Source organism: Aquarana catesbeiana, linkage group LG06 (assembly GCF_042186555.1).
Source record: "Aquarana catesbeiana isolate 2022-GZ linkage group LG06, ASM4218655v1, whole genome shotgun sequence".
NCBI lineage: Eukaryota > Metazoa > Chordata > Amphibia > Anura > Ranidae > Aquarana > Aquarana catesbeiana.
In genome coordinates, this window is record NC_133329.1 from 103,147,215 (window position 1) to 103,171,447 (window position 24,233).

General features: G+C 42.7%; 2 protein-coding genes across 3 annotated transcripts in view; one reads left to right on the forward strand and one right to left on the reverse strand.

Moving 5' to 3' along the window:
• The window catches only part of CLUAP1 (clusterin associated protein 1), a 238,531-nt gene extending 221,337 nt beyond the window's left edge, over window positions 1–17,194 (forward strand). The window contains exons 10-13 of one of the 2 annotated variants that reach the window (XM_073636569.1): window positions 12,462–12,572; window positions 13,509–13,558; window positions 15,523–15,726; window positions 16,007–17,194. In XM_073636569.1, coding sequence (XP_073492670.1) covers window positions 12,462–12,572; window positions 13,509–13,558; window positions 15,523–15,696 — 335 coding nt within the window. In that variant the 3' untranslated portion in view covers window positions 15,697–15,726; window positions 16,007–17,194. Of the gene's footprint in view, window positions 1–12,461; window positions 12,573–13,508; window positions 13,559–15,522 lie in introns of both variants that reach the window. The other variant, XM_073636568.1, reaches the window with a different exon arrangement.
• A 2,272-nt stretch (window positions 17,195–19,466) lies between these two features.
• The window catches only part of NLRC3 (NLR family CARD domain containing 3), a 62,134-nt gene continuing 57,367 nt past the window's right edge, over window positions 19,467–24,233 (reverse strand). The window contains exon 19 of the mRNA XM_073636570.1: window positions 19,467–21,658. Coding sequence (XP_073492671.1) covers window positions 21,568–21,658 — 91 coding nt within the window. The 3' untranslated portion in view covers window positions 19,467–21,567. The remainder of the gene's footprint in view (window positions 21,659–24,233) is intronic.

A 24,233-nucleotide genomic window follows, 5' to 3' on the forward strand; every position in this document is an offset into this window, starting at 1 on the left:
CACACTCTAATATAGATGGAAACTGTAGAGGAGTTGCTCTGTATGCAGGTGTTGGATGAATCAACGAAGGCAAGTCCCAATGTAGCAAGCCAGATATCCAAGGCTCAAAGGGATCCTCAAAGCGAATGTTCTTTGGATCTCAAATATAAGTACCAGGAACCAGCGACCAGTGGTGTAATTGGTACCATAATACAAAAACAGAAAAAAGACTCCATATGGTGCATGTCATAAAATTTAAAGATGTTTAATCTTGGTAAGAATATACAAACATCTATGATTAACGACTGCATAAAAAGTGATCACGAGCAGAATAAAAAAGTAAAAGCAATGTGGGGAACGAGCCATCTATATTAGAGTGTGTTCTTCCGATGACCATCTGTCTTCGGCTGATATAAGCCTGATTGACCCAATGTTGTATGACAGGTGGGTCCACCTTGTCTTGTAAGAAGTATTTATCTACAATTTTCCATCAGGCGAATGCCTATCCTGTGTTGAATGTGCCTTATTACAGGTACTCCTGTGATTGTATCACTTCATTTGTCACTGAGGAATTGACCACAGTCTTTCCACTTGGACACATACCTTAAGAAGTTTTTCACATTCTGTCACTCAGTGATTGGACTTTCATGTCACGGTTATTATGTATTTTTGCTTTGTATATTGATTTGTGCTTTCAGCACTTTCCTAAATCAGTTATTCATATACAACTTTATGGTGTTTTTTCAGCGCTGCACTTTTTAGATATTATTTTTTACCGTCGCCTATGGAGATTTTTAAGGGTCAGAGTTTGTCGCCATTCCACAAGCGGGTGCAATTTTGAAGCGTGACATGTTGGGTATCAATTTATTTGGCATAACATTATTTTTCACAATATAAAAAAAAAAAATGGGCTAACTTTACTGTTGTCTCTTATTTTTTTAAGTCAAAAAAGTGTATTCTCTCCAAAAAAAAATTGCACTTGTAAGACCGCTGCGCAAATACAGTGTGACAAGTATTGCAACGACCGCCATTTTATTCTCTAGGGTGCCTGAAAAAAATCTATATAATGTTTGGGGGTTCTAAGTAATTTTCTAGCAAAAAAAATGGATTTTAACTTGTACAGAACAAGTGTCAAAAAGAAGCTCAGTCCGTAAGTGATATCTGTAGTAATGACATTTCAAATGTAATTTTCAATATTTTTAAACCTGCAGCACTCTTTTTTCAGGCATTTCCTGTTTTAGCGTGACAATGCTCTGTTGCTGTAACGCAAATGTGTTCCCATGTTGTTACCCTGCCAAACAGTCATCCGATGGGGATTACAAGTAGCTCTTTCAACATACGTGGCACAGGCATGGTTCAGTGTTGGCACCATCAGTAAACTCACCCTAAGAAAAGCCATGCATCTAATGCTGAAATGCATGTAGGCAGGAAGTGCTTCTCCACTGAATGCCACAATGTTACTCCACAGCATGGTTGTGGTGTTGAGCCTACAGTGATCTGCAGAGTTATTTTGCTGCAGAGAGAACACAGTAATTGTAAGAGAGACCAGATTTTTAGGTCACGCTGTGAAGCACACAGATCAGAGTGCAGATTTGTAAAGTACATTGCTGCTTTATGAATAGAGCTCTAAATGTCATTCATTTAGGGGGTACATCTACTAGAGTATGGTTTTAAGACCATGCTCTTTACCACACTGCATATTGCCTGATGATTCTTCCAGTATACGCAGGAAAATTGCATTTTTGTGCCATTTCTTTATTTTTTTCTTTTTATATAACATTTTTAAAAGAATGTAGCTAAGAAGCTAATGAGCTACTAAGGAAAAAAAAACAAAGTCACTTTCAGAACATGCAGAAATGATACGGACTGAAACAAGAAGAAAAAAATATCCTTTTCATGCCTCTCTCAAGGTTGTCAGATAAGTGTTTGTTTATTTTAAATCATCAGAAAAGTGAGGCGAAGATATGAAGAGAAGTAAACAGTTGAGGATGAAGGACTAGAGGAGGGGGGGTAAGGCATCTAGTCCTCTTGGAAGTCGTCTTTGTCTGTCAGAGAAATGTCCATAATAGATGAGACTTGATGAAAGGATGAAATGATCATTATAGTTCCCAAGGACATCCTAGGACTTGGCACAGACGTAGAGACCGGAAAGCAGAGCCGAGGATCAGTCTGGTCTAAGAAAATTCGAACATTTCAGATTTTTCAGTAAAGGTGATCTAAATGGTAAAACATTTAGCCAAAGTTTCTATTGTAACAATCAACATGCTGAAATCACATTCACATTAATAGAGCGCACGTTTGTCGATAATATTTATTGAGTTTTCAACAATTTACAGGACAACAACAGAGATAATGCATAATCTTCATGTTGTGCCCAAAATAACGATGTGTGTGTGTATAGAAGGCCTCACAAGGCTATCGTTCAGCATAATGTTCCTGAATTCACAATGCGCACTAGAAAAAAAGAATCCCAGGGATATCTCATCCTAGAAATGGGGGGGTTAGGTGAAAATAACTTGAGAGAGATGTAGCCCCTGTGAAGGGCAATCGGGAAACAGGAGAGCAACAGTATTTCGTGAAAGTGGTTCTAAAGGTAGGATTTTTTTTTTTACCTTGATGCATTCTCTGCATTAACCACCTCATCTCTGGAAGGTTTTACCCCCCCCCCCCCCCCCATGACCAGGCCATTTTTTGCCATTTATCACGGCGCTACTTTAACTGGTAATTGCACGACTATGCAACGCTGTGCCCAAACAAAATTGAGATCATTTTTTCACACAAATAGAGCATTCTTTTGGTGGTAGTTGATAACCGCTGGGTTTTTCATTCTTTTATTACTGTATTATAATAATATTTTTTACTTTCTGTTAAAACATATCCAAAAAAAAAAAAATGGCCAAAATGTCTTCTGCTACATGCCTCTGGTAAAAAGATGCCCCTAGGTTTTAGAGGGGGAAAACAAGAAAACAAATATTCTGAACCAAATGGTGTACTAAAATATTTACCAGTGCCCGTGAAATGCAGCCTCACCAGTGCCAAAGAAATGCAGCCTTACCAGTCCCATAAATGCAGCTTTACCAGTCCCATAAATGCAGCTTTACCTGTGCCATAAATGTAGCCTGACGTCGGGTCATCACATCCGCCTGACAGAAGACGGAGCAGCCTGAGTGGCTGCCGCTGCCATACTTCATTCGGCTGCTCTGTTTTCTGTCTGAGTGACATGCCCAGCGGGGGCATGGGATATCTGTCCTTCGCTCTCCTCCTCTTTTCTGCCGGTAAGATGGCGGCGGAGGGTGGGTGGCGGTGCCTGGTCAGTATTTGCTCCATAAGACGCAGAGACATTTTCCCCCGTGTTTTTGGGGGGAAAAAGTGCGTCTTATGCAGCAAAAAATACGGTCTATCTTTTCATGTGACAACACTGAAGAAATGACACTTTGCTACAATGTAAAGTAGTGAGTGTACAGCTTGTATAACAGTGTAAATTTGCTGTCCCCTCAAAATAACTCAACACACAGCCATTAACGTCTAAACCGCTGGCAACAAAAGTGAGTACACCCCTAAGTGAAAATGTCCAAATTGGGCCCAAAGTGTTAATACTTTGTGTGGCCACCATTATTTTTCAGCACTGCCTTAACTCCCTTGGGCATGGAGTTCACCAGAGCTTCACAGGTTGCCACTGGAGTCCTCTTCCACTCCTCCATGATGACATCACAGAGCTGGTGGATGTTAGAGGCCTTGCGCTCCTCCACCTTCCGTTTGAGGATGCCCCGCAGATGCTCAATAGGGTTTAGGTCTGGAGATATGCTTTGCCAGACCATCACCTTTACCCTCAGCTTCTTTTGCAAGGCAGTGGTCATCTTGGAGGTGTGTTTGGGGTCGTTATGTTGGAATACTGCCCTGTGGCTCAGTCTCCGAAAGGAAGGGGATCATGCTCTGCTTCAGTATGTCACAGTACTTGTTGGCATTCATGGTTCCCTCAATGAACTGTAGCTCCTCAGTGCTGGCAGCACTCATGCAGCCCCAGACCATGACGCTCCCACCACCATGCTTGACTGTAGGCAAGATACTTGTCTTTGTACTCCTCACCTGGTTGCCGCCACACGCTTGACACCATCTGAACCAAATAAGTTTATCTTGGTCTCATCAGACCACAGGACATGGTTCCAGTAATCCATGTCCTTAGTCTGCTTGTCTTCAGCAAACTGCGGGCTTTCTTGTGCATCATCTTTAGAAGAAGCTTCCTTCTGGGACAACAGCCATGCAGACCAATTTGATGCAGTGTGCAGCGTATGGTGTGAGCACTGACAGGCTGACCCACTACCTCTTCAACCGCTGCAGCAATGCTGGCAGCACTTATATGTCTATTTTCCAAAGACAACCTCTGGATATGACGCTGAGCACGTCCACTCAACTTCTTTGATCGACCATGACGAGGCCTGTTCTGAGTGGAACTTGTCCTGTTAAACCACTGTATGGTTTTGGCCACCATGCTGCAACTCAGCTTCAGGGTCTTGGCAATCTTCTTATAGCCGCCATCTTTATGTAGAGCAACAATTCTTTTTTTCAGATCCTCAGAGGGTTCTTTGCCATTAAGTGCCATGTTGAACTTCCAGTGACCAGTATGAGAGAGTGAGAGCGATAACACCAAATTTAACACACCTGCTCCCCATTCACACCTGAGACCTTGTAACACTAACAAGTCACATGACAACGGGGGGAGAAAATGGCTAATTGGGCCCAATTTGGACATTTTCACTTAGGGGTGTACTCACTTTTGTTGCCATCGGTTTAGACATTAATGGCTGTGTGTTGAGTTATTTTGAGGGAACAGCAAATTTACACTGTTATACAAGCTGTACACTCACTACTTTACATTGTAGCAAAGTGTCATTTCTTCAGTGTTGTCACATGAAAAGATATAATAAAATATTTACAAAAATGTGAGGGGTGCTACTGTATGTGTATATGTATGTATGTGTGTTTATATATATATATATAGATATTCTTTAATTTTTGTTTTTTCTTGTGGTTTTTTTTTTTTTTTTTTTTTTTTTTTTAGGTTTTTTTAACTAATGGCGGTGATTAGCGACTTATAATGGGACTACGATAGTGTGGCGGGAAATCTGGTTCTAACTGATGCTGGGGGGGGGGGGACTGACTAATTGCCACTGAAATCGCCAGTGACACGAATACAGTGATTAGTGATACTACTATACACTGTCACTGTACTAATAAGGGGTTAACATCTAGGGTGATCAAGGGATTAAATGTGTGCCTAACAATGTGTATTGTATGCTGTTATTTTACTAAAGATCTCTTTGTTTCTTATACCTGCTTTGCAGAGGTAAGAAACGGAGAGATCATTCCCTCTGTACAGAGCCCTTTGTAGATTGTCAATACAGGGCTCTGTTCTGTGATTGGACACAGCTGATCAGCAGGTCCCGGCTATGAATCGTTGGGCCAAACCTGCTGACAGACTTCCGCTGTGTACAATCGCAGTGGGTGTTGGAGGCAGGGTGCCCTAAACATGGAAGCAGGTAGCAACGTACCAGTTGGAAAATGGACACACACAGAGCGGCTTGGGAATGAGCTCACACAAGTGCCCCCATACCAAGCTGCTTTCTATGGAGGCACTCAGAGGGAAGGAGGAGCCAGGAGCGCCTGCAGTGTACCCCAGAAAAGGAGGGTTGGGGCTGCTCTGTGCAGAGTCAGAGTAGGTAATTATGAAAATTTTGTTATTAACCACTTCCCGCCCAGCCTATAGCAGATTGACGACCGGGCGGTGGTTCAGTTATCCTGACTGGGCATCATACGATGTACAGCAGGATAACAGCCGCCACGCGCCCGCAAGGGCGCGCATCGCGGCGATCAGTGGAGCGGTGTGTCGCCACCTATGAGTGCCCATCAGTTTCGCCTATGAGTACCCATCACTGCCACCTATGAGTGCCCATCAGTGCCGCCTATCAGTGCCCGTCAGTGCCACCTCATCGGTGCCCTTCAGTGCCGCCTTATCAGTGCCCGTCATTGAAGAAAAAAACTTATTTACAAAATTTTTAACAGAAACAAAGAAAAACTTGTTTTTTTTCAAAATTTTCAGTCTTTTTTTATTTGTTGCGCAAAAAATAAAAAATAAAAACCACAGAGGTGATCAAATACCACCAAAATAAAGCTCTATTTGTGGGAACAACATGATAAAACATTTGTTTGGGTACAGTGTAGCATGACTGAGTAATTGTCATTCAAATTGCGACAGCACTGAAAGCTGAAAATTGGCCTGCAGGAAGGTGTCTAAGTGCCTGGTTTTGAAGTGGTTAAAGAAATTCCTTTAGAATCACTGTAAGATCAGCGAAGGAAATAAAGGAGAAGGCATAATAGTGAATTGGGTAGGTAGAGGGGAAGTGGTAGAAGAGGAGAGGGAAGGAGTAGCCATGCTCATTGGCATGGGTTGAGCACATTTTTTTTTCACACAATTTTTATCCCTTGTATGTTTGTCATATACACACAAAACATCTCCTGAATTTGGCAGGTGGGTTCACAGCAGGTTATGTGGGCAGAAAGGAATCATTAGAAAATACCATATTCCTCGCTCCCGTTGGCTTTCTTCTCTTCACATGACTGGCCCCCCAAAGCTGCTATACTTCACTGCCGGACTTTTGCAGCTCTCTGATGTCATCATGTACAATGCAGGACCAGCAATCCTATATTATACAGGAGGATTGCGAGGGCCTACCCCCAACCTAGAGTGCTGGCTGCTAGGGGAGGTTTACCTGCATAGGCCGTTTTTTGGTAAAGGTGAACTAACTGTTTAAGGTAGGTGTTTTGACTTATTCCCAAACAAACAAGGATTTAACCCTTGCAGTGCAGGGGGGACCTCACTGCATAGGTAGAGTTAAAACACTAAGTTGGACTTAAAAATTAAAAAAAAAAACAAGAATTTGTAACATTCTATGAAAATACATGCACCTGAAAATAAAGTAAGGATATACTCTCCTCTTTTACAAAGTTTGTCTTGATTTGGCATCTTTGAGTGACATCTCTTTATTCCTTTGTTTACCAGGGTGCATGTTTAAATGGTAGATTAAAGACCCATTACTTACCCAGTGCTGTTTATAAACAGCACTGAATTAATAGCTGTCATGTGACTGTTCTACCTTCTAATCTCTGTATACCGAGGCGTCATTAGAAGGCTTGGTACATACAGACATTGTACCAAGCCAATCAGAGGGACAGGGTACCATGTGATCGCTGTGATTGATCATCACAGTGATTACATACTGTTGTTTACAGTGTTGATCCCTCTTCTTCCTCTTACAGCAGATCTACTTGTGATTGGGGAAAGCATGAATGAATCATCAGCTTAACCCTTTCATGTCCCTTTCCTCTTCTACACATATCTTTATACCATCTCTCTAGTGACCTGCATATTAACCCCTCACCCTAGCCTCCCTTATGAACATAAGCACCTTCCTTTCGATCCTGACACTGTATGTAACCTGTACATTAACCCCTTCATCTCTTCCTCAGTCTGTGTATGACCTACAGTATAATGCTGCTGTATCTAGTGCATAATTTCCCTGATTTACCCCCTTGATACCAGCATGTTTCTTCCTTGGTACAAAAAAGTGGCAACCACCCCAACTTATAACTGGCCTTTGCAGTAAGGTTCACACGGAAGGGCGACGCACATCTCAAACAAATGTTTCCCAGCACACTTACCAGCTAGCCTGCAAAAGAATAAATTGACCCTGTCTAACAATTCCCATTAAAAACAGAGGGTTTTATTTGCACACATTTGCAAATACACTATAATACCAAAAATATTGGAACGCCTGCCTTTACACGCACATGAACTTTAATGGCATTCCTGTCTTAGTCCATAGGGTTCAATATTGAGTTGGCCCCCCCTTTGCAGCTATAACAGCTTCAACTCTTCTGGGAAGGCTGTCCACAAGGTTTAGGAGTGTGTCTATGGGAATGTTTGGCAATTCTTCCAGAAGCGTATTTGTGAGGTCAGGCACTGATGTGGAAGAGAAGGCCTGGCTCGCAGTCTGCGCTCTAATTCATCCCAAAGGTGTTCTTTTAGATTGAGGTCAGGACACTGTGCAGGCCAGTCAAGTTCCTCCACCCCAAACTCGCTCATTCATGTCTTTATGGACCTTGCTTTGTGCACTGGTGTGCAGTCATGTTGGAACAGGAAGGGGTCATCCCCAAACTGTTCTCACAAAGTTGGGAGCTTGAAATTGTCCAAAATGTCTTGGTATGCTGACGTCCTAAGAGTTCCCTTTACAGGAACTAAGAGGCCAAGCCCAACCCCTGAAAAACAACCCCACACTATAACCCCCCTCCACTTAATGATTTGGACCAGTGCACAAAGCAAAGACATGGATGACCAAGGTCTATAAAGACAGGCAATCAAAGGGTTAAATGTGTGCCTGACATGTGCTTTACTACAGTGAGCGAGTTTGGGGTGGAGGAAGATGACTGGCCTGCACAGAGTCCTGACCTCAGCCCCATAGAACATTATTGGGATGAATTAAGAGTGGACACTGCAAGCCAGGCCTTCTCGTCCAACATCAGTGCCTGACCTCACAAATGCGCTTCGGGAGGAATGGTCAAACATTCCCATAGACACACTCCTAAACCTTGTGGACAGCCTTCCCAGAAGAGTTGAAGCTGTTATAGCTGCAAAGGGTGGGCCAACTCAATATTAAACCCTACGGACTAAGACTGGGATGCCATTGCAGTTCGTGTGTAAAGGCAGGTGTCTCAATTCTTTTGGTAATATAGTGTATATGTGTAAGCTGCAGGGCCTACTTCAAGGCTCCTCTGTGAACTGCGGTCCTAACTCTATGATTTTCAGCGTCTCCAAATTGAAGCACATATAGCAGAGAATAGACTAAGGGCTGGGTCTGTTTTTAAAGTGAATTGTTAGACGGCAGTTTTTTTTTTTTTTTTTTTTTTTTTTTTTTGCAGGCTAGCTGGTAAATGTGCTGGGAAATCTTTGTGATGTGTCTTCATTTTCAAAAAAAATTAGATCACCTTGGCGTGTTTATTCTCAGAAAAAGTGTCATTTTGGGTGGGGAGGGGTTTAAAAATAGTTTTTCTTTTTTTTTTTTATAGGTTTAAACCAACAGTTATTAACCATTTGCTTACTGGGCACTTAAACTCCCCTCCTGCCCAGACCAATTTTCAGCTTTCAGCGCTAACGCACTTTGAATGACAATTGCGCGGTCATACAACACTGTACCCAAATTAAATTTTTATCATTTTTTTCCCCACAAATAGAGCTTTCTTTTGGTGGTATTTAATCACAGCTGGGATTTTTATTTTTTGCTAAACAAACAAAAAAAGATGAAAAATTTTGAAAAAAAAAAATCATGTTTCATAGTTTGTTATAAAATTTTGCAAACAGGTAATTTTTCTCCTTCATTGATATGCGCTGATGAGGCGGCACTGGTGGACACTGATAGGCTGCACTGATAGGCACAGTTAAGGCGGCACTGATAGGCACAGTTAAGGCGGCACTGATGGGGACAGTTAAGGCGGCACTGATGGGGACAGATAAGGCGGTACTGATGGGCACAGATAAGGCGGCACTGATGGGCGCTGATGAGTGGCACGGATGGGTGGCACGGATGGGTGGCACTGATGGGGGGCACTGATGAGTGGCACTGATGGGCACTTATGGGCACTGGTAGGTGACACTGATGGGCACTGATAGGTGGCACTGATGTGCAGCACTGTTGTGGCACTGATTGTGGGCGCTGATGGGTGGCACTGTGGATGCTGATGGGTGGCACTGTGGGCACTGATGGGTGGCACTGTGGGCACTGATGGGTGACGCTGGTGGGCACTGGTAGGCGGCACTGCTGCCTATTGCTAGGTGTCACTGGCAGGGGGCACAGATGATCGCCGTGATCGGGACTGATATCCCTCTCACAGCCGCCGGTGATCGGCTTTTTTATTCCTCCTCACACTGTCAGCGCGAGGAGAAAAACTAGCCGATTACCGGCTCTGTTTACGTCACATGATCAGCTGTCATTGGCTGACAGCTGATCATGTGGTAAGGGGTCGGGACCGAACCCTTACTCCGATCTGTGATCAGGCAAGTCTCATAGACTCTGGCAAATATGTGACATCTAAGATGGACACAGAGGGGACACACCACCACTAACTGTAAGAAGGCTTACCAGATGACGTGGACCCAAGGGGGCATACGCCCGACTGGGTCAAATCAGGCTTGAGTGGTGGATGGTGATGGATGTTCCAGGCTGATGATGAAAGTGGAGGTCCAAGAGACAGCCGGACGCTGGTGGGTACCTCAGGGTAATGTTGAAAAACAGATGGCCGTATGATAAAATAAGAAGGAAAGAAGCCACATAGTGTGATTCCGTAAAAAAAATTCCAAATTTATTAAAAAGAGATACACTCACATGAAGCTCTTTAAAAACAGCGCTGTAAAAAGTATGGCGGCAGTGGGGTCCTAACCGACGCGTTTCGTCCTCTTAGACATCGTTGTTGCCAACCGGACAGCTTACAGCTGGGTGGGATAAACAGAAGACGCCAGTTGGTTGAGACCCTTACATTAACAAAATCTTGCTTGCTTACTGGGTATAGTCAGTTTTACCCGAATGTGTAATGCCAGAAGCAGTTTTGTTGCTCTTCTGCTGTGGTAGAATGGTGAGCTTTTGAATGCTTAGGGCTTTTAATGCCATTAGCGCTTAAAACGCAGCATACAGATTTTATCCAGTTTATGCGTATGCAGCATTATCAACATCTATAGCATTCACGTAGCTGCTCCTAGTAGTGTAATGTTGCAATGCATTCAGCAGTGAAAAAAAATAAAGAACAAAGCTACCTCTGTGGCTTTAATTTGGACCATATTTTACACTATGAACTTTTGTGCTATTGTTTCCATGCGTACACTGTACATAATACATGGACCCTAATGGCTGACATGTAAATATCAGCCACGTGTAGCCAACACATTGTTGATGTTCACCTGTCAGTCCTAAATGAATAATTTGTGCCGCGACAGCACATGAGCAAAATGACCTTGCACTGCTGCCACATAAGGGACTCATTCAGGGCAGACTTGTAAATATCATTAGTGTGTGTAATCGGTGGCATAGTTGTTGATATTTACATGTTGGTCCTTAGCAGCGGCCAATAGGGACCTTTTATGCTGTACTGTACATATGTAATTGTAGCACAAAGATTACATGTGGACAGTATATAAGCAACGTTTTACATAGGATCATGCTGGCTGCAAGTTCAATACAGCTGTGTGAATTCTGCCTTAATCTCCTCAGCATGTCTATCGACTGGCTAACAGGCAAAGCAGGGAGCGTTGAATACTGGGACTTGTGGAGCACAGAAGAGCACTTCTTGTGTGATCATTTCCTCCCCAAGAGTCTGGAAGGCCAGTTAGCAATGATGTAGGCAGTCACCATTTTGGTTTATTTTAGCAACAGAGCTAAGTTAGGCAGACCATGGCAAAATCTTGGTTTATGTGGAAAAAAGTTATATTATTTAGTAAAAGTAGTTGTTTAACTGCTTCAACCCTTGGGAGATTTGGCTGCTCAATGACCAGGCCATTTTTGACGTCCTTTTTTGTGACAAATAGAGCTTCCTTTTGGTGGTATTTGATCTCCTCTGTGCGTGCCCCTAGTGGCCAAAAGGCGAATCGCCCAGCCGTGCCATTCTGCCGCAATAAAACTGCGGCGGCTGGTCGGAAAGCAGTTAAAGAGGTGTAGCCAGGTCTGTTTTGTGTGTACTTCTATGGATCACAGGAGTGCAGTTAGTTTTGCACTCCTGTGAACCATTTTCAGTGAACAGCGGGCTGAAGTGTCAACTGGCATCACAGAGCCAGTCCAGGCTCTGAAAAGATCCTGACCACATGGTTGGGATCCACCCAGAACCCTGGACTGGGACCTGGCTTAGTCTCTCAGTGAGCCGCTAAGAGCCTGAGCCAACCCCCTCCACAGCCCAGCACTCCAGTGAGCCCTGGAGGGGCACAGCAGAGAGCTGGAGACTGACATTCATGGCTCTCTGCTCAGAGAGAAGGGGAGAACTGAGCGATCAGCAGTGTGTGCAGAGCTGGCGGGCGACAGATGCAGCATCGGAATCAACGTTGCATAAATTTAAATGAGTATAATTTTCTTTTTTTCTACAGTCCATACTTCTCTTTTAAGTGTGCTTTGCTCAAACAATATTGTTGAAACAAAGGTACCGTTGTCCTTTAATGTTTACATCTATTTTTTCTATGAAGATTTTCTTAAACATTTTTGTTGGAGGTGAATTGCTTATCACATTCATAGAGGCCAACTTTATGCCTCAGAGGCAGAATTCTGATGTAGGACTCCAAACCATTTAATGCAATGCAGTTCAGCTATGAATGTCTATGTGGAAGCAGCTACATTTATGTTGACACCATATTACCTCCCTGACACCTCACATATCTGTCTTTTTCACCCAACCAGACAGCAATGAAGATTCAGACAGTGAGATCCAGGAGGACGAGGGCTCTGATGATATGGAGGATTATGACAGACCAGGGAAGATACCGATGAGGAGAGGGATAATGTCTCAAGGTATTTACAATGTGAACATGTCACACCATAGCACCCACAGAGGAAAAAAAATACTAGATTAACAGTAACTACATAATCACTAGTCCAGAGGCAGCTGCAGTCCCCATCTGATCTGCAGTGACATCTGTGTTACATAAAGGTGTGTTATACTTGGCATCTGCTTCCACTGCCGTTCCTGACAAGCTGGTAATTTAATAGGTATACTTAAAGAGGATTTATACTTTTCAATAAAAACCTCAGATGCTTCTGATATGACACTGACACCAAACAGCATCATTTGTTTTCTCTCTGGTGGGTAGCAAATGATTTTGTTAACTCAGGTGGGCCTTTCCTGTTAATGTTTTAGCACTCAGTTCTCCTGCATCGCATATTCCAGCCAGTGCACACATGCTGGATCCGGCTATAGTGAATAACTGGCAAACCATACCAGTGAATGAGCCCTGGTGGGCACAGATCACGCACTCTGGCTGGAATACAGGCTGTGGGAGGACTGAGTGCCACAAGATGGAAACACTTGTGGGAGCCCCATGGATCCTAGACACAGACTGCATTTATGGCCTTAACACATGGCTCCTCCCACCCAGAAGTTATACCTGCTGAAAATACACTTGTTTTCCTACAACATCATTATACCACTGTTATTGCTTTCTTTAAAGCTGAACTCAGTCTTGCACAGTTGTCTGGGATCCTCTCCTGTACTGAAATTGCATTCTCTGATTTCATTGCCTGCATTGCATAGAAAAGCACCAGATGATATCATGAGTGGGTCTAAAATAAGGGATGTAATGGAAACAGGTTTTATTTAAATGTCATTAGCATGTTGATCAGAGAGGAGGCAGGAACCAGGGAAGGTAAACTATACGCAGATTAAACTTCAGCTTTAAACATTGGTGAAGCACCTGTAATCTAAGGAAACCAATTTGTGTTTTTCTACAGGAAGGGAAGCGCATTTTGTGGGAACAATGGTCGGTGGAGACAGTGACGAGGTACGTGTCATTTAAACACAGCAACCTTCACGCAATCCTAGCCTATTAGCCATTTACAAAATGAAAGACAACTTACAGTAAATGGACATTATTTATTTGCTTTGTTAGATTTTAAAAAATGTCTTTTTGATAGCTTGTAATAAATCTAATGTATACCTATTGTATGCTATACTGCCATCTAGTGATCAGGTTACTACGTATAGGTTAGACTTAGGAGGAAACTAAAAAATTGTTAGGATAAACGCCATGTGTGGAAATCGCTGCGCATTATGATTCATAGAATTCAGCAGCCTCATACAGAGCTTAAGTCACTTAGTTATACAATGGTTGTATACTTCAATGACAATATTTATTTTCAGCCATGTAACTTTTATTTTCAGTTCTAGTTGCTGAAAATAATGACATGTAGTGATCGAAATAATGTATTGAGCCTACATGTATAATCAAAGGCCAGCACACCCAAAACAGTTTTTGGTGGAGTCTGGTGGGTGGAACTTTCTACTGACTTTACTAACTTTTTGAGGACTCCAACCATGACAACTCCATACCTCAGGGAGTAAATAAAATTCCACCATGGAGAGCGGGCCCCCTTGTTTTGGCTTTGTGCAAAATTGGTGACAAAGGTCTTGCCATCAGAATTTCCAGATCATTGACGGGAGTATTTGAAGGTGACCTACTTCTGACCTGCATTTGACTTGCTTCTGCACTCCGATAGACTTGTATTGGAATGCAAAACCCTATTGAAGTGAACAAAGGCCTACACAGACACTTGCTAATATAAAAGTTAATGGTGTTTTATTACACCAGCATATACCAAACTCTGAAATACCAGTCTGAGTTGGACTAAGTGCTAGTTCACACCAGATGCAGTTCCGTGCGCTTTTTTCCTGCACTAAAAATGCATGCAGTGTTTTCCCATGTATTCCAATGGCTCTAGTTCACACCAGTGCAGTCAGTTCTGGTGCAGAAAAAAAAGTAGGGCGTGTTGCATTTTTTTCTGCACAGAACTGTACTAGAACCTAGCAAATTGTATCAAAAACACACTGGAACTGCGTGTGGTGTGAGCTGTAAGCAAAAACAAATCCGGAACGTATGAGTGCATTTTTGTGGTTTAAACTGGCCCTAAAAATGCATGCACAGTGTTTTCCATGTATTCCAATGGCTCTAGTTCACCCCAGTGCAGTCAGTTCCAGTCAGTTTCCGGTGCAGAAACACTGTGCATGCATTTTTAGTGTAGAAAAAAAGCACACGGAACTGCATCTGGTGTGAACTGGCCCTAAAACAGCTGCATTCCAGGTTGATATTCAAGATACAAATGCATGCAACTAGATATTCAATAATAAACCATGAAATGCATTGTTTTTAATGCATCTGGTGTAAGTACCTCAGCCTGGAGAGGGAGGGAGGGGCACAGCTGGGACGGGCAGAACATGCAAGAAAGGTGAACATGGGCTTTAAGTGATAGTTGTTTCTCAATAGCTGGTTTTGCTTTTATTTCCGCGCTGTCAGTATGCGGAGGCGGGAGCCAGTCCTGCCACGATACATAACCCTGATGCCGTCAGCGAAAACAAGCAGGTTGGTACACGCTCTCCTGAATAGTTCCTCCCACAATCCCTCTCAGCACAACAATTATAAGCAAACCTTAAAGCTGCCTGCAGCAAGATGGGTAAACTGTCTGTGGTACCCATAGCTACCAATGAAATACCAGCTCTCATTTGCTATCCTGCAGAGTCATCTGAATGTTGTGGCCAGTTGATGGTTTTTCTCCCTCGCCTTATAGATTGTCCAATACCCTCACCCTGTGTAGCCGTGGCCTCAGTCTGCATCCCACATTCCCAGCCTGGAATCTCCCAGAACCATAGTAATTGTAGTTGTAGATGAAGGTCAATCCTTTGCACCATTGTAAATTTTCTGTTTGGTGTGCCCATGTTCCCTTTTGTAACATTGAATATGTCTTCTCACAGGATGGCCTGGATGACAGTGAGATGGATGTCGATGATGATGATGAAGATGATGAAGAGGAGGAAGACGAAGAAGATGAGGTCATTAGGACAATGGGACCAAGAAAAGAGCTGGGCAGACCCAGCAGAAGATCGCAACAAACCAAGTCATTTGTAGAGCATGACAGTGACTTCTAGAGATGGCCGTCCCTGCAGCAGTGCCCAAATGTGTGTATAGCCACTTACAAATGAAGAAGTGTGTTTTATATATTCAAATGTCTGCTGACATTCTACATGAATACTTGTCAAAGGTATTATTCATCACTCATCTATTAAGCCAGTGATGCCACAGATGCAGAAATTGTTTCCTAGTTAGAGGGTCTGTGACACTGCACTGGGTTTAACTTATGATTTTATCCGATATTGAGTGTCGGAAAAATGACAGGAGTGAAAAGGAAGCATTTGTGAGTCCTGACAATACATTGTTTTCATTTTCTCTTCTACACAGCAATTGTTGCATTTTGCTGAAGTGTACAGAAAAGGGAAGAAACTAAGAATGAACAGACTGCATGTAACCTAATAATACAGAATGCTGTCCTGTGTGCAACTCATCTCTATCTGCAGCCTCCCTTATCTGCTGTCAGTTTATCATATCTTCTACAGTGTTCACCTGATCTATTCAACGAGAGGCTGCTGTAATCGTGAAAGTTGGAGCTGTAGATATTTGTCTGTCTGAAACCTTCTGGGAAATTATGTGGTGTGACGTTGGATCATGACTGGAGGATGAGTGGCACTTGATGGTGAATTAGGATGAAAACCAGATGTTCCCCCATTCTTTCACCCTTATTTATGTTACAGTGAGCCTAGTAACTGATAAGTGTGCAGAGCTGCTTAAATGGTCCTGTCTTAGAAAAAACACCACAAAGATGCCCATTATTACCTTTAAAAAAGAAAAGCCTCTTATGTGCCCCTCTCTGATTTAGTTTCACCTTGTTATACAAAAATTGGCCTGACTTCATGGCTAAGCCCCGCCATTTGCTATTCCTTCTGGCAACTGAAACAGTTTTATTGGTCAGTGGAATGGCAGTTGGAAGGTTTAGTCACAAAGTCCAGGAAAATCTGGCCCCAGTAATAAAATGAAACTACTTCAGAGGGGGGGCACATGTTATAGTGTCTGCTGTTAGGCAGGACATTTGCTTCCTAATGATTTGAAATGCAGTATAAATTTATTATAACTAACACTCCAGCAATAGGACCTAAGAAGTAATTCTCCCTATTTTCTAATTTTAGCCAGGCTAACAAATTGGCGGACTCCACAGATTAGAGATGATAGGCGCACTTTATTCTCATGTCCGCCATGCTTAAATTTTCCCCCCGGATCTTTCGCGCTACAGACAGCAATGGGCCTCTTGTACAAAAGTCAGAAGAAGGAATGCATTGATGTGGCACTAGTAGCCGGGCAGAGCCCTTCTTTTCTGACCTGTCTGAGCAAATGACTGCTGCAATCCCCCTGCTGAAGGTCATTTTCCTGTCCAACTCCAAAGTGTTCAGCTCCCCTTTATGTAAATCTGTCTTTATAAAAGTACAGCAGTTTTGTTAATTGCCTAATTATTTTGTTTACAATAAATATAATTTGTGATTTTTTTCATATACACATATCAGTTATAATAAATACTTTTTTTAAAATGTGTATAAACCCCAACAATGAAGTTCTCTTATTTGCCTGCTTTTCATCTGTTAAACATACCACTGGAAAGCAAAAGACTGCACTTTGTAAGTGCAGTTGCACTCATTTTCCCCAGAACTTAGTGAATGAGGTGAAGTTTCACTTTGTAAAAAATAATCAGATGCAAGGAAAAAAAACCCACAGTATTTTACCTTGCACATGAGCAGGGCTTCGCCACATTCACTAAGCTCTGGGGAAAATGAGTGCAGCTGGACCTGCAAAGTGCACAATATATTTATATGCCTTTAGTAACTCAACCCCACAGACTTTGTAGCTACAGTATGTCTGAGGGCTATAGAACACCTCTCCTTATGTTATAAAGTAGAAAAAAAGGGTAAGGTGTTCTGTAGTCCTAATAAAAGAAAAAAACTGCGCTTAAAAAAAGAAGAAAAAATAAGCTGCGGTCGTAAGTGTAGCCCACCAAATTAAATCAAAAAGGAAAAAACCGCGCTATGAGTGATATATACAAAAGTCCAATTGTGAAGTCCCATATAACATAAAATGAATAGTCCCAATTACAGTCCAGGCAAGGAGGATAAGTAGGTGATATAAAACTTCTTCCAAAGGAAACAGTAATGGTGAACACAGTAAGCAGAACACTCCAATATATATTGCGCTTACCAGAAGTAAGACATAAAAGGACGAGTGGCTTAAACCCAGCCTGGGCCTTTAAATGTACACTCCAGATGAAGCAGGAAGGGCGCCCTCGTCCCGTGTATCCACAGATATAATTAAAAAAAGGTATAACAAAAATATAGCGTAATATTGTTTTTAAAAGGCACGCCAAACCAAAAAAAGAAGTGACACTCTATTAACCTTAAATCACGTGTGATCATATAAAATCCTATGCTGAATAGCTAGGACAATATGGTGAGTATCATGCAATCATGCAGAAATAAGTGAAAATAAAAAATTATGAATGTAAATTTTATACGGGTGAAAAATGTAACGACTTCCAAAATCTCCTTACCAGATATAATTGGACAGTCGACGTGTATAAAACACCCCAAGAAAATGTGAAAGGTTGTGGAGAAAACTCCCACCAGGTGCTGAGAAAGCTAATAGAGAAAGCTAAAGGTTCTTTTTTCTTCTGCTTCAGGCCACCTGTGGATTGCAGTGTATTACACTATTGGCTCTTCATTATATATGTGCTGCTGAGTCCGGACAGAGAGGGCAAGACGAGGCACACCATTCCGGTCGGGAGCCTGGCTGGGATCGTAATACATCTGCCTTTTTGCTTTATTTGTCTGGTAAGGGGACAATCCCGGAGGTCCGTTTAAATATCTGTTCCTTGGTGTTTGGTTCCTGTTTTCACTATATCTGCATACGAGGGTCTGCCTTCTGGTAAGCAGCTCGTACTATTAGCTTTCTCAGCACCTGGTGGGAGTTTTCTCCACAACCTTTCACATTTTCTTGGGGTGTTTTATACACGTCGACTGTCCAATTATATCTGGTAAGGAGATTTTGGAAGTCGTTACATTTTTCACCCGTATAAAATTTACATTCATAATTTTTTATTTTCACTTATTTCTGCATGATTGCATGATACTCACCATATTGTCCTAGCTATTCAGCATAGGATTTTATATGATCACACGTGATTTAAGGTTAATAGAGTGTCACTTCTTTTTTTGGTTTAGCGTGCCTTTTAAAAACAATATTACGCTATATTTTTGTTATACCTTTTTTGAATTATATCTGTGGATACACGGGACGAGGGCGCCCTTCCTGCTTCATCTGGAGTGTACATCTAAAGGCCCAGGCTGGGTTTAAGCCACTCGCCCTTTTATGTCTTACTTCTGGTAAGCGCAATATATATTGGAGTGTTCTGCTTACTGTGTTCACCATTACTGTTTCCTTTGGAAGAAGTTTTATATCACCTACTTATCCTCCTTGCCTGGACTGTAATTGGGACTATTCATTTTATGTTATATGGGACTTCACAATTGGACTTTTGTATATATCACTCATAGCGCGTTTTTTTCCTTTTTGTTCTGTAGTCCTGCCTTAGGGTGACAACATAAAGTAGAGTGTCGAGCATCGTCACGCTTGGACAAGAAATGTGTTACTGGCAGGATCACCGGGTGAAAATAAAGTAGAAAAAGGAAACTAATGCACCCACAACATCAAAGGACTGATAAGCTGCTATACATTTTGTTTTTGCACTTGATTTGTTTTAGCAAGGTAACATAAGCCTTTAAGACCTGAACTTTATGACTGGCATTTAAAAGGGAAACAATAATAATTTTTGGTCAGTTTTATTTAACATTCTTTGAATATTTACACATTTATAGGTTATTTGCATTTGTGATGTTAGAATTAAACATTTGAAGTGGAATTCCAGTCAAATTCTAACTAAGCCTAAAGCTACACCCACCCCCATTCTAAGACTATTCTAACTATCCTGTAAAAGAAAAGATGTCTATACTTATCTCTTCTGAAGCCGCTTTGGTTCAGTCACATGATCACTCTAGTGACAGCTTCAGTGTAGAGGAGAGGCAGCGACAACAGCTGCAGAGCCTGACATCACCCATAGGATTACTATGGGGCATGCGTTGTCGGCTGTCCCTCCTCTACACTGAAGTCGGCACTTTGGACTTGATCATGTGACCAGACTAGAGCAGCTTCACAATAGGTAAGTATAGACATCTTTTCTTTTACCTGGTTGTATCAATGACGGGACGGGGAATCTTAGAATGGGGGTGGGAGTAGGTTTAGGTGGAATTTGACTTTAAGGCCCACTTTTCCCTAGGTTTTTTTTTTTTTTTGCCTGACTTCTTGCACTTGTGACACCCATGCAAGAAATGAGAGGGATAGTTATGACAGGAAGGCACAAACAACTATAACAACATTGTCAGAGGTTGTTATCCTTCTTCACTGTACTAAAAATGTAGTCCTGACAGAAAGTGAGGGGAATTCTTCCCAGTAGGGACCCTTCTGTGCTGTATCCAAAACAATGTAAAACATTTTGGCTTTCATTTTGACTTTCCTTCCATGGCCTGGAGCATTGCAGTCTTTGACAGCCCAGCATTAGATGATCACTTTTGTACAGGCATACCCCACTTTTAAGTACCGGTACACAATGGGGTTTATTTAATAAAGTTGGAAAGTGCAAAATCAGGCTCACTTCTGCATAGAAACCAATGAGCTTCCATGTTTTATTACCAAAGGGCAATTGAACAAGCTGGAGTTAGAAGCTCATTGGTTTCTATGCAAAAGGGAGCCTGATTTTGCACTTTCCAGCTTTAGTAAATAAACCCATTGTGTACTTAAAAGTGGGGTATGCCTGTACTTTCTCTCTCACAAGCTATACAGAGACAGCAGTGAAGGGGGTCCCGTTAACAAGGCCCACAATTGGTGTTGAAAATCAAACCTGCAGTTTTTGCTCAATGCAGTGCACAGATGTGAACTACAACCATTAAATACAATGACAAAGCTGTGAGCATGCATTGACCTGTAACTGAGGGGGATTAGAACACCTGTCAGTTTTTTATTGCGTTCTGTGTGCCTGTTAGGGAAATTCATCCTCTATATTTGTCCCGGTGATCGTTAACTGCGAAAGAAAATCCTTAATTTTAAATGGTTGTCAGAACTGGAATAGAGGGAATGTTTTCCAGTGGGGACACTAGTTCTGGTTACTTTCAGTGATTTCCCTTACCTTGGAGGGATTTCCTCTCACTTCTTGTTGTGTATATGGGATAGGAAGTGAAGGAAAGTCTCTCCCCAATGGGACATGGATGGCAAAAAAAACTGACAGGGGTAAAACCTTCCCTTACTCTATCCAAAATGGAACTACTTTAAATTGTAGAGGTGTGAATGGGGCATTGGGTTCAGTTCAGTGATCTACACACAGAAAGTCACTCCTTCCTTAAAGCCCAACTTCTGTCAGTTTTTTTTTGTCAGTTTAGAATAGACCTGGAAAGGGTAAATAGTTCTGTCAAGTTTTTATTGTTGTCCATGACCCCAATAGGGAAATTTTGTTTAATTTTCCATCCTTTATACAACAGAAAGAAAGGAGTTTCCAAGGCTGACGTAGAATATTCTGGACCGATAAACCTCTATTAGCTGGAATCATCAAACAGCTAGAGTCCTTAGCCAGCAGCGCTGTGCCACTTTTTTGAGCTCCCCACTTGTGCTTGCAGATAGGAGATCTGCCTTAATGTGGATAAAATATGGATTTGCTGGGTATTGCACTTAATAGATTGAGAAGCAAACTCTATAATACCACAGGCTGGGTTTTCATCATAACAGTTCATATCCTCTTGTCTTTGAATTGCATTGCTCTCATTTTCCTGCAGTGCCTAACCTTGTCCTGTACAAGCACTGCGCTGTCCTCTGGTCCTTCATATGGTCACCGTGCAGTTCGGAGCGTCACTCTTCAGGGTTTCCACTATCACCTTGGCACCAGAAGGCCCAATGTTATTCCCCTGTAAACTGTATAGCAAAAATCCCATGGTCACATTAACTATTATAAGTAAGAGGGAGTTATAGAATATAAACATCAGTATGGAGACAACAAATAAAAAACTCCCAGATCAGGTGGTGCTTAAGGCTACGTTTCCACTAGTGCAACTTATCATGCGACTTGGGGCTGCAAAGTTGCATGACAAGTTGTACCCCATGATTTTCAATGAGTACCGTTCATATCCGTGTGACTTCAAAGTAGTCCCCGCACTACTTTGGTCAGACTTTGATGCAACTTGAGGTCCATAGACCTCAAAAATACACAGGCATTGCTTCAAGTCACATTAAAATCACGCGATTTTCAGGTCGCAATAGTGGATACCTAGGCTAAAACAAAAAAAATAAATAAATAAATCAATGAAAGCAGTAACATGGATTAATCACCAGCACTGAGGATACCGGCAGAGAATACATTACATTTGTCCGATCTAGCTGTATACAGCCAAGATGGATTTACCTGGCTGATCACTATGGTGTTTCCTGAGCGCTAGATGCCCAATTCACCTGTTACAAACCTGGATATTTGCAGAAGGATCTTTTCCTTGATAGCTGAGTCATTCAGGCCCCGTTCACACCTATACAAATTAGATGCGGTTACACTGCATCCAATTCGCAGGGCATTTTAAAATGCATTCATTTGAATGCATCTGGTTCACATATGTGCGTTGCATTCGCACTGCGCATTGCCCAAAAAACGTGTGCGTTTTCTGGGCACTGCGGTGCGAATTACAAGCAAATGATCTTCTATGGGAACGCATCTGATTCACAGATGCATTCCGTTCTGAACACAAATTCTCTCCCCTCCTCACTACACCTCCCCCCTCTCCCCTCTCCCCCTCTCCCTGCTCACTGATCCGCAGCTACAATGGAGAGGAACTGCTGAACAGCTGTTTTTCTCTTCGCAGAGAAAACGGAGCTGGAATTCGCACCGCACATGTGTGAACCCAGCCTTAAGCATGCCTGGCAGCGACCTGTTTGCAGTGGCGTCTCCAGCTTTCATATTTAGGGGGGCACATGGGGGGACAGGGACAAAAGTAGGGGGGCAACTATAAAATGCAAATATATATATATATATATATATATATCCTGGGGCCCTTTACTATGATCCCACAACGGGCCCTTTCACATGTTCTGCAGTGAGCTCCCTTCCTACTTCCTCCAGGGTGGCAGAAAACAAGAGATATATGTCACCAGCATACCAACAAAATATAAGGGTCCAAAGCAGTGGGAGAACTATCAGGTTTGCAAAGGTTGTCTTGCCACCGGCCCTGGTGTTCTGCCACTGTGCTGTTCCCTAGCCTCCTCTTGCTGTCCTGCCCTTGCTATTGACAGTGCTAGTCTGGCATCTCTTGGAATTTACAGGTTGGTTCTCCTGTCCTAAGCCTCGGTTCACACCAGAGGCGGCACGACTTGCAGGTCGCCTCACCGAGGCGACCTGCACACGACTGCCCGGGCGACTTGCAAAACGACTTCTGTATAGAAGTCTATGCAAGTCGCCCCCAAAGTCGTACAGGAACCTTTTTCTAAGTCGGAACGACTTGCGTCGCTCCCCTTAGAACGGTTCCATAGCACAGAACGGGAGGCGACTTGTCAGGCGACTAGGTCGCCTGACAAGTCGTCCCTGTGTGAACTGAGCCTAAGGATGGGAGAAATCAGTCTGTTTTTTCAGTAACTGAGAGTCCTGGTGGAGTCCTTCTTGCAACTCGCTCTTCTCCCTGCCAATGAGGATGCAGGGGAAGGAGCAGATCGGGCGGCCGTGGTTGTGAGAGCGCTCGCATTATGCAGTGTCAGCGAGCAGAGGGGGGTGGGAGGAATCATCCACAGGAGCTGAATGGGGATGCTCTCCCTCTCAATAGAGACTGTGTTACTCCAGCGGTGGCCCGAGTAAGATGTGGCACATCCACTACGAATGCAAACAAAAAGTCATTGCCTTTTTGAAAAAAAAAAAAAATTTAATGGGGGGGGCACATGGTGGGGCACAGCATAATGTTGGGGGGGGGTCAGGGCCCCCTCTGCCCCCCCCTCCCCCAGGGACGCCATTGCCTGTTTGTAAGCAGCTTTAAAATGTCTTGATTTTTTCTGACCACATGATGCAGCAGACAAGCAGATGCAGATCCAAGTGCAGAATATGCACCCAGCAAATTAGCTTGTAGACTAGAATCCAGTATCTAATGTTAGAGCTCAGTGTACGGCATGTTTACAGCCACACTCTGTACACAGAATGCTGATTCTTTTTTTTGTAAGTATTTTTGGACCCATATGTGTATCTTCAATATGAATCAACCTATTGTGTTAAAGGCTTCTATACAGGAAATGTGTTTAAATATCATAATATCTGCTTTTAGTCATAAGGTGATAATAAGTGGGGGTTTCAGAAGACGACCAAGTACAGTACTGTGATGCTACTGATAGATGAATGAGTAACACCATTGTGATTCAAAGATCACTCAGCAAAGCCTCTAGTTGTCTCTAGTTGTCTGTTACTCTTCATATTATGGGACCTGTGGAATGAAGGAGAAGAGACAAAACTCTGACCAGTAATAAA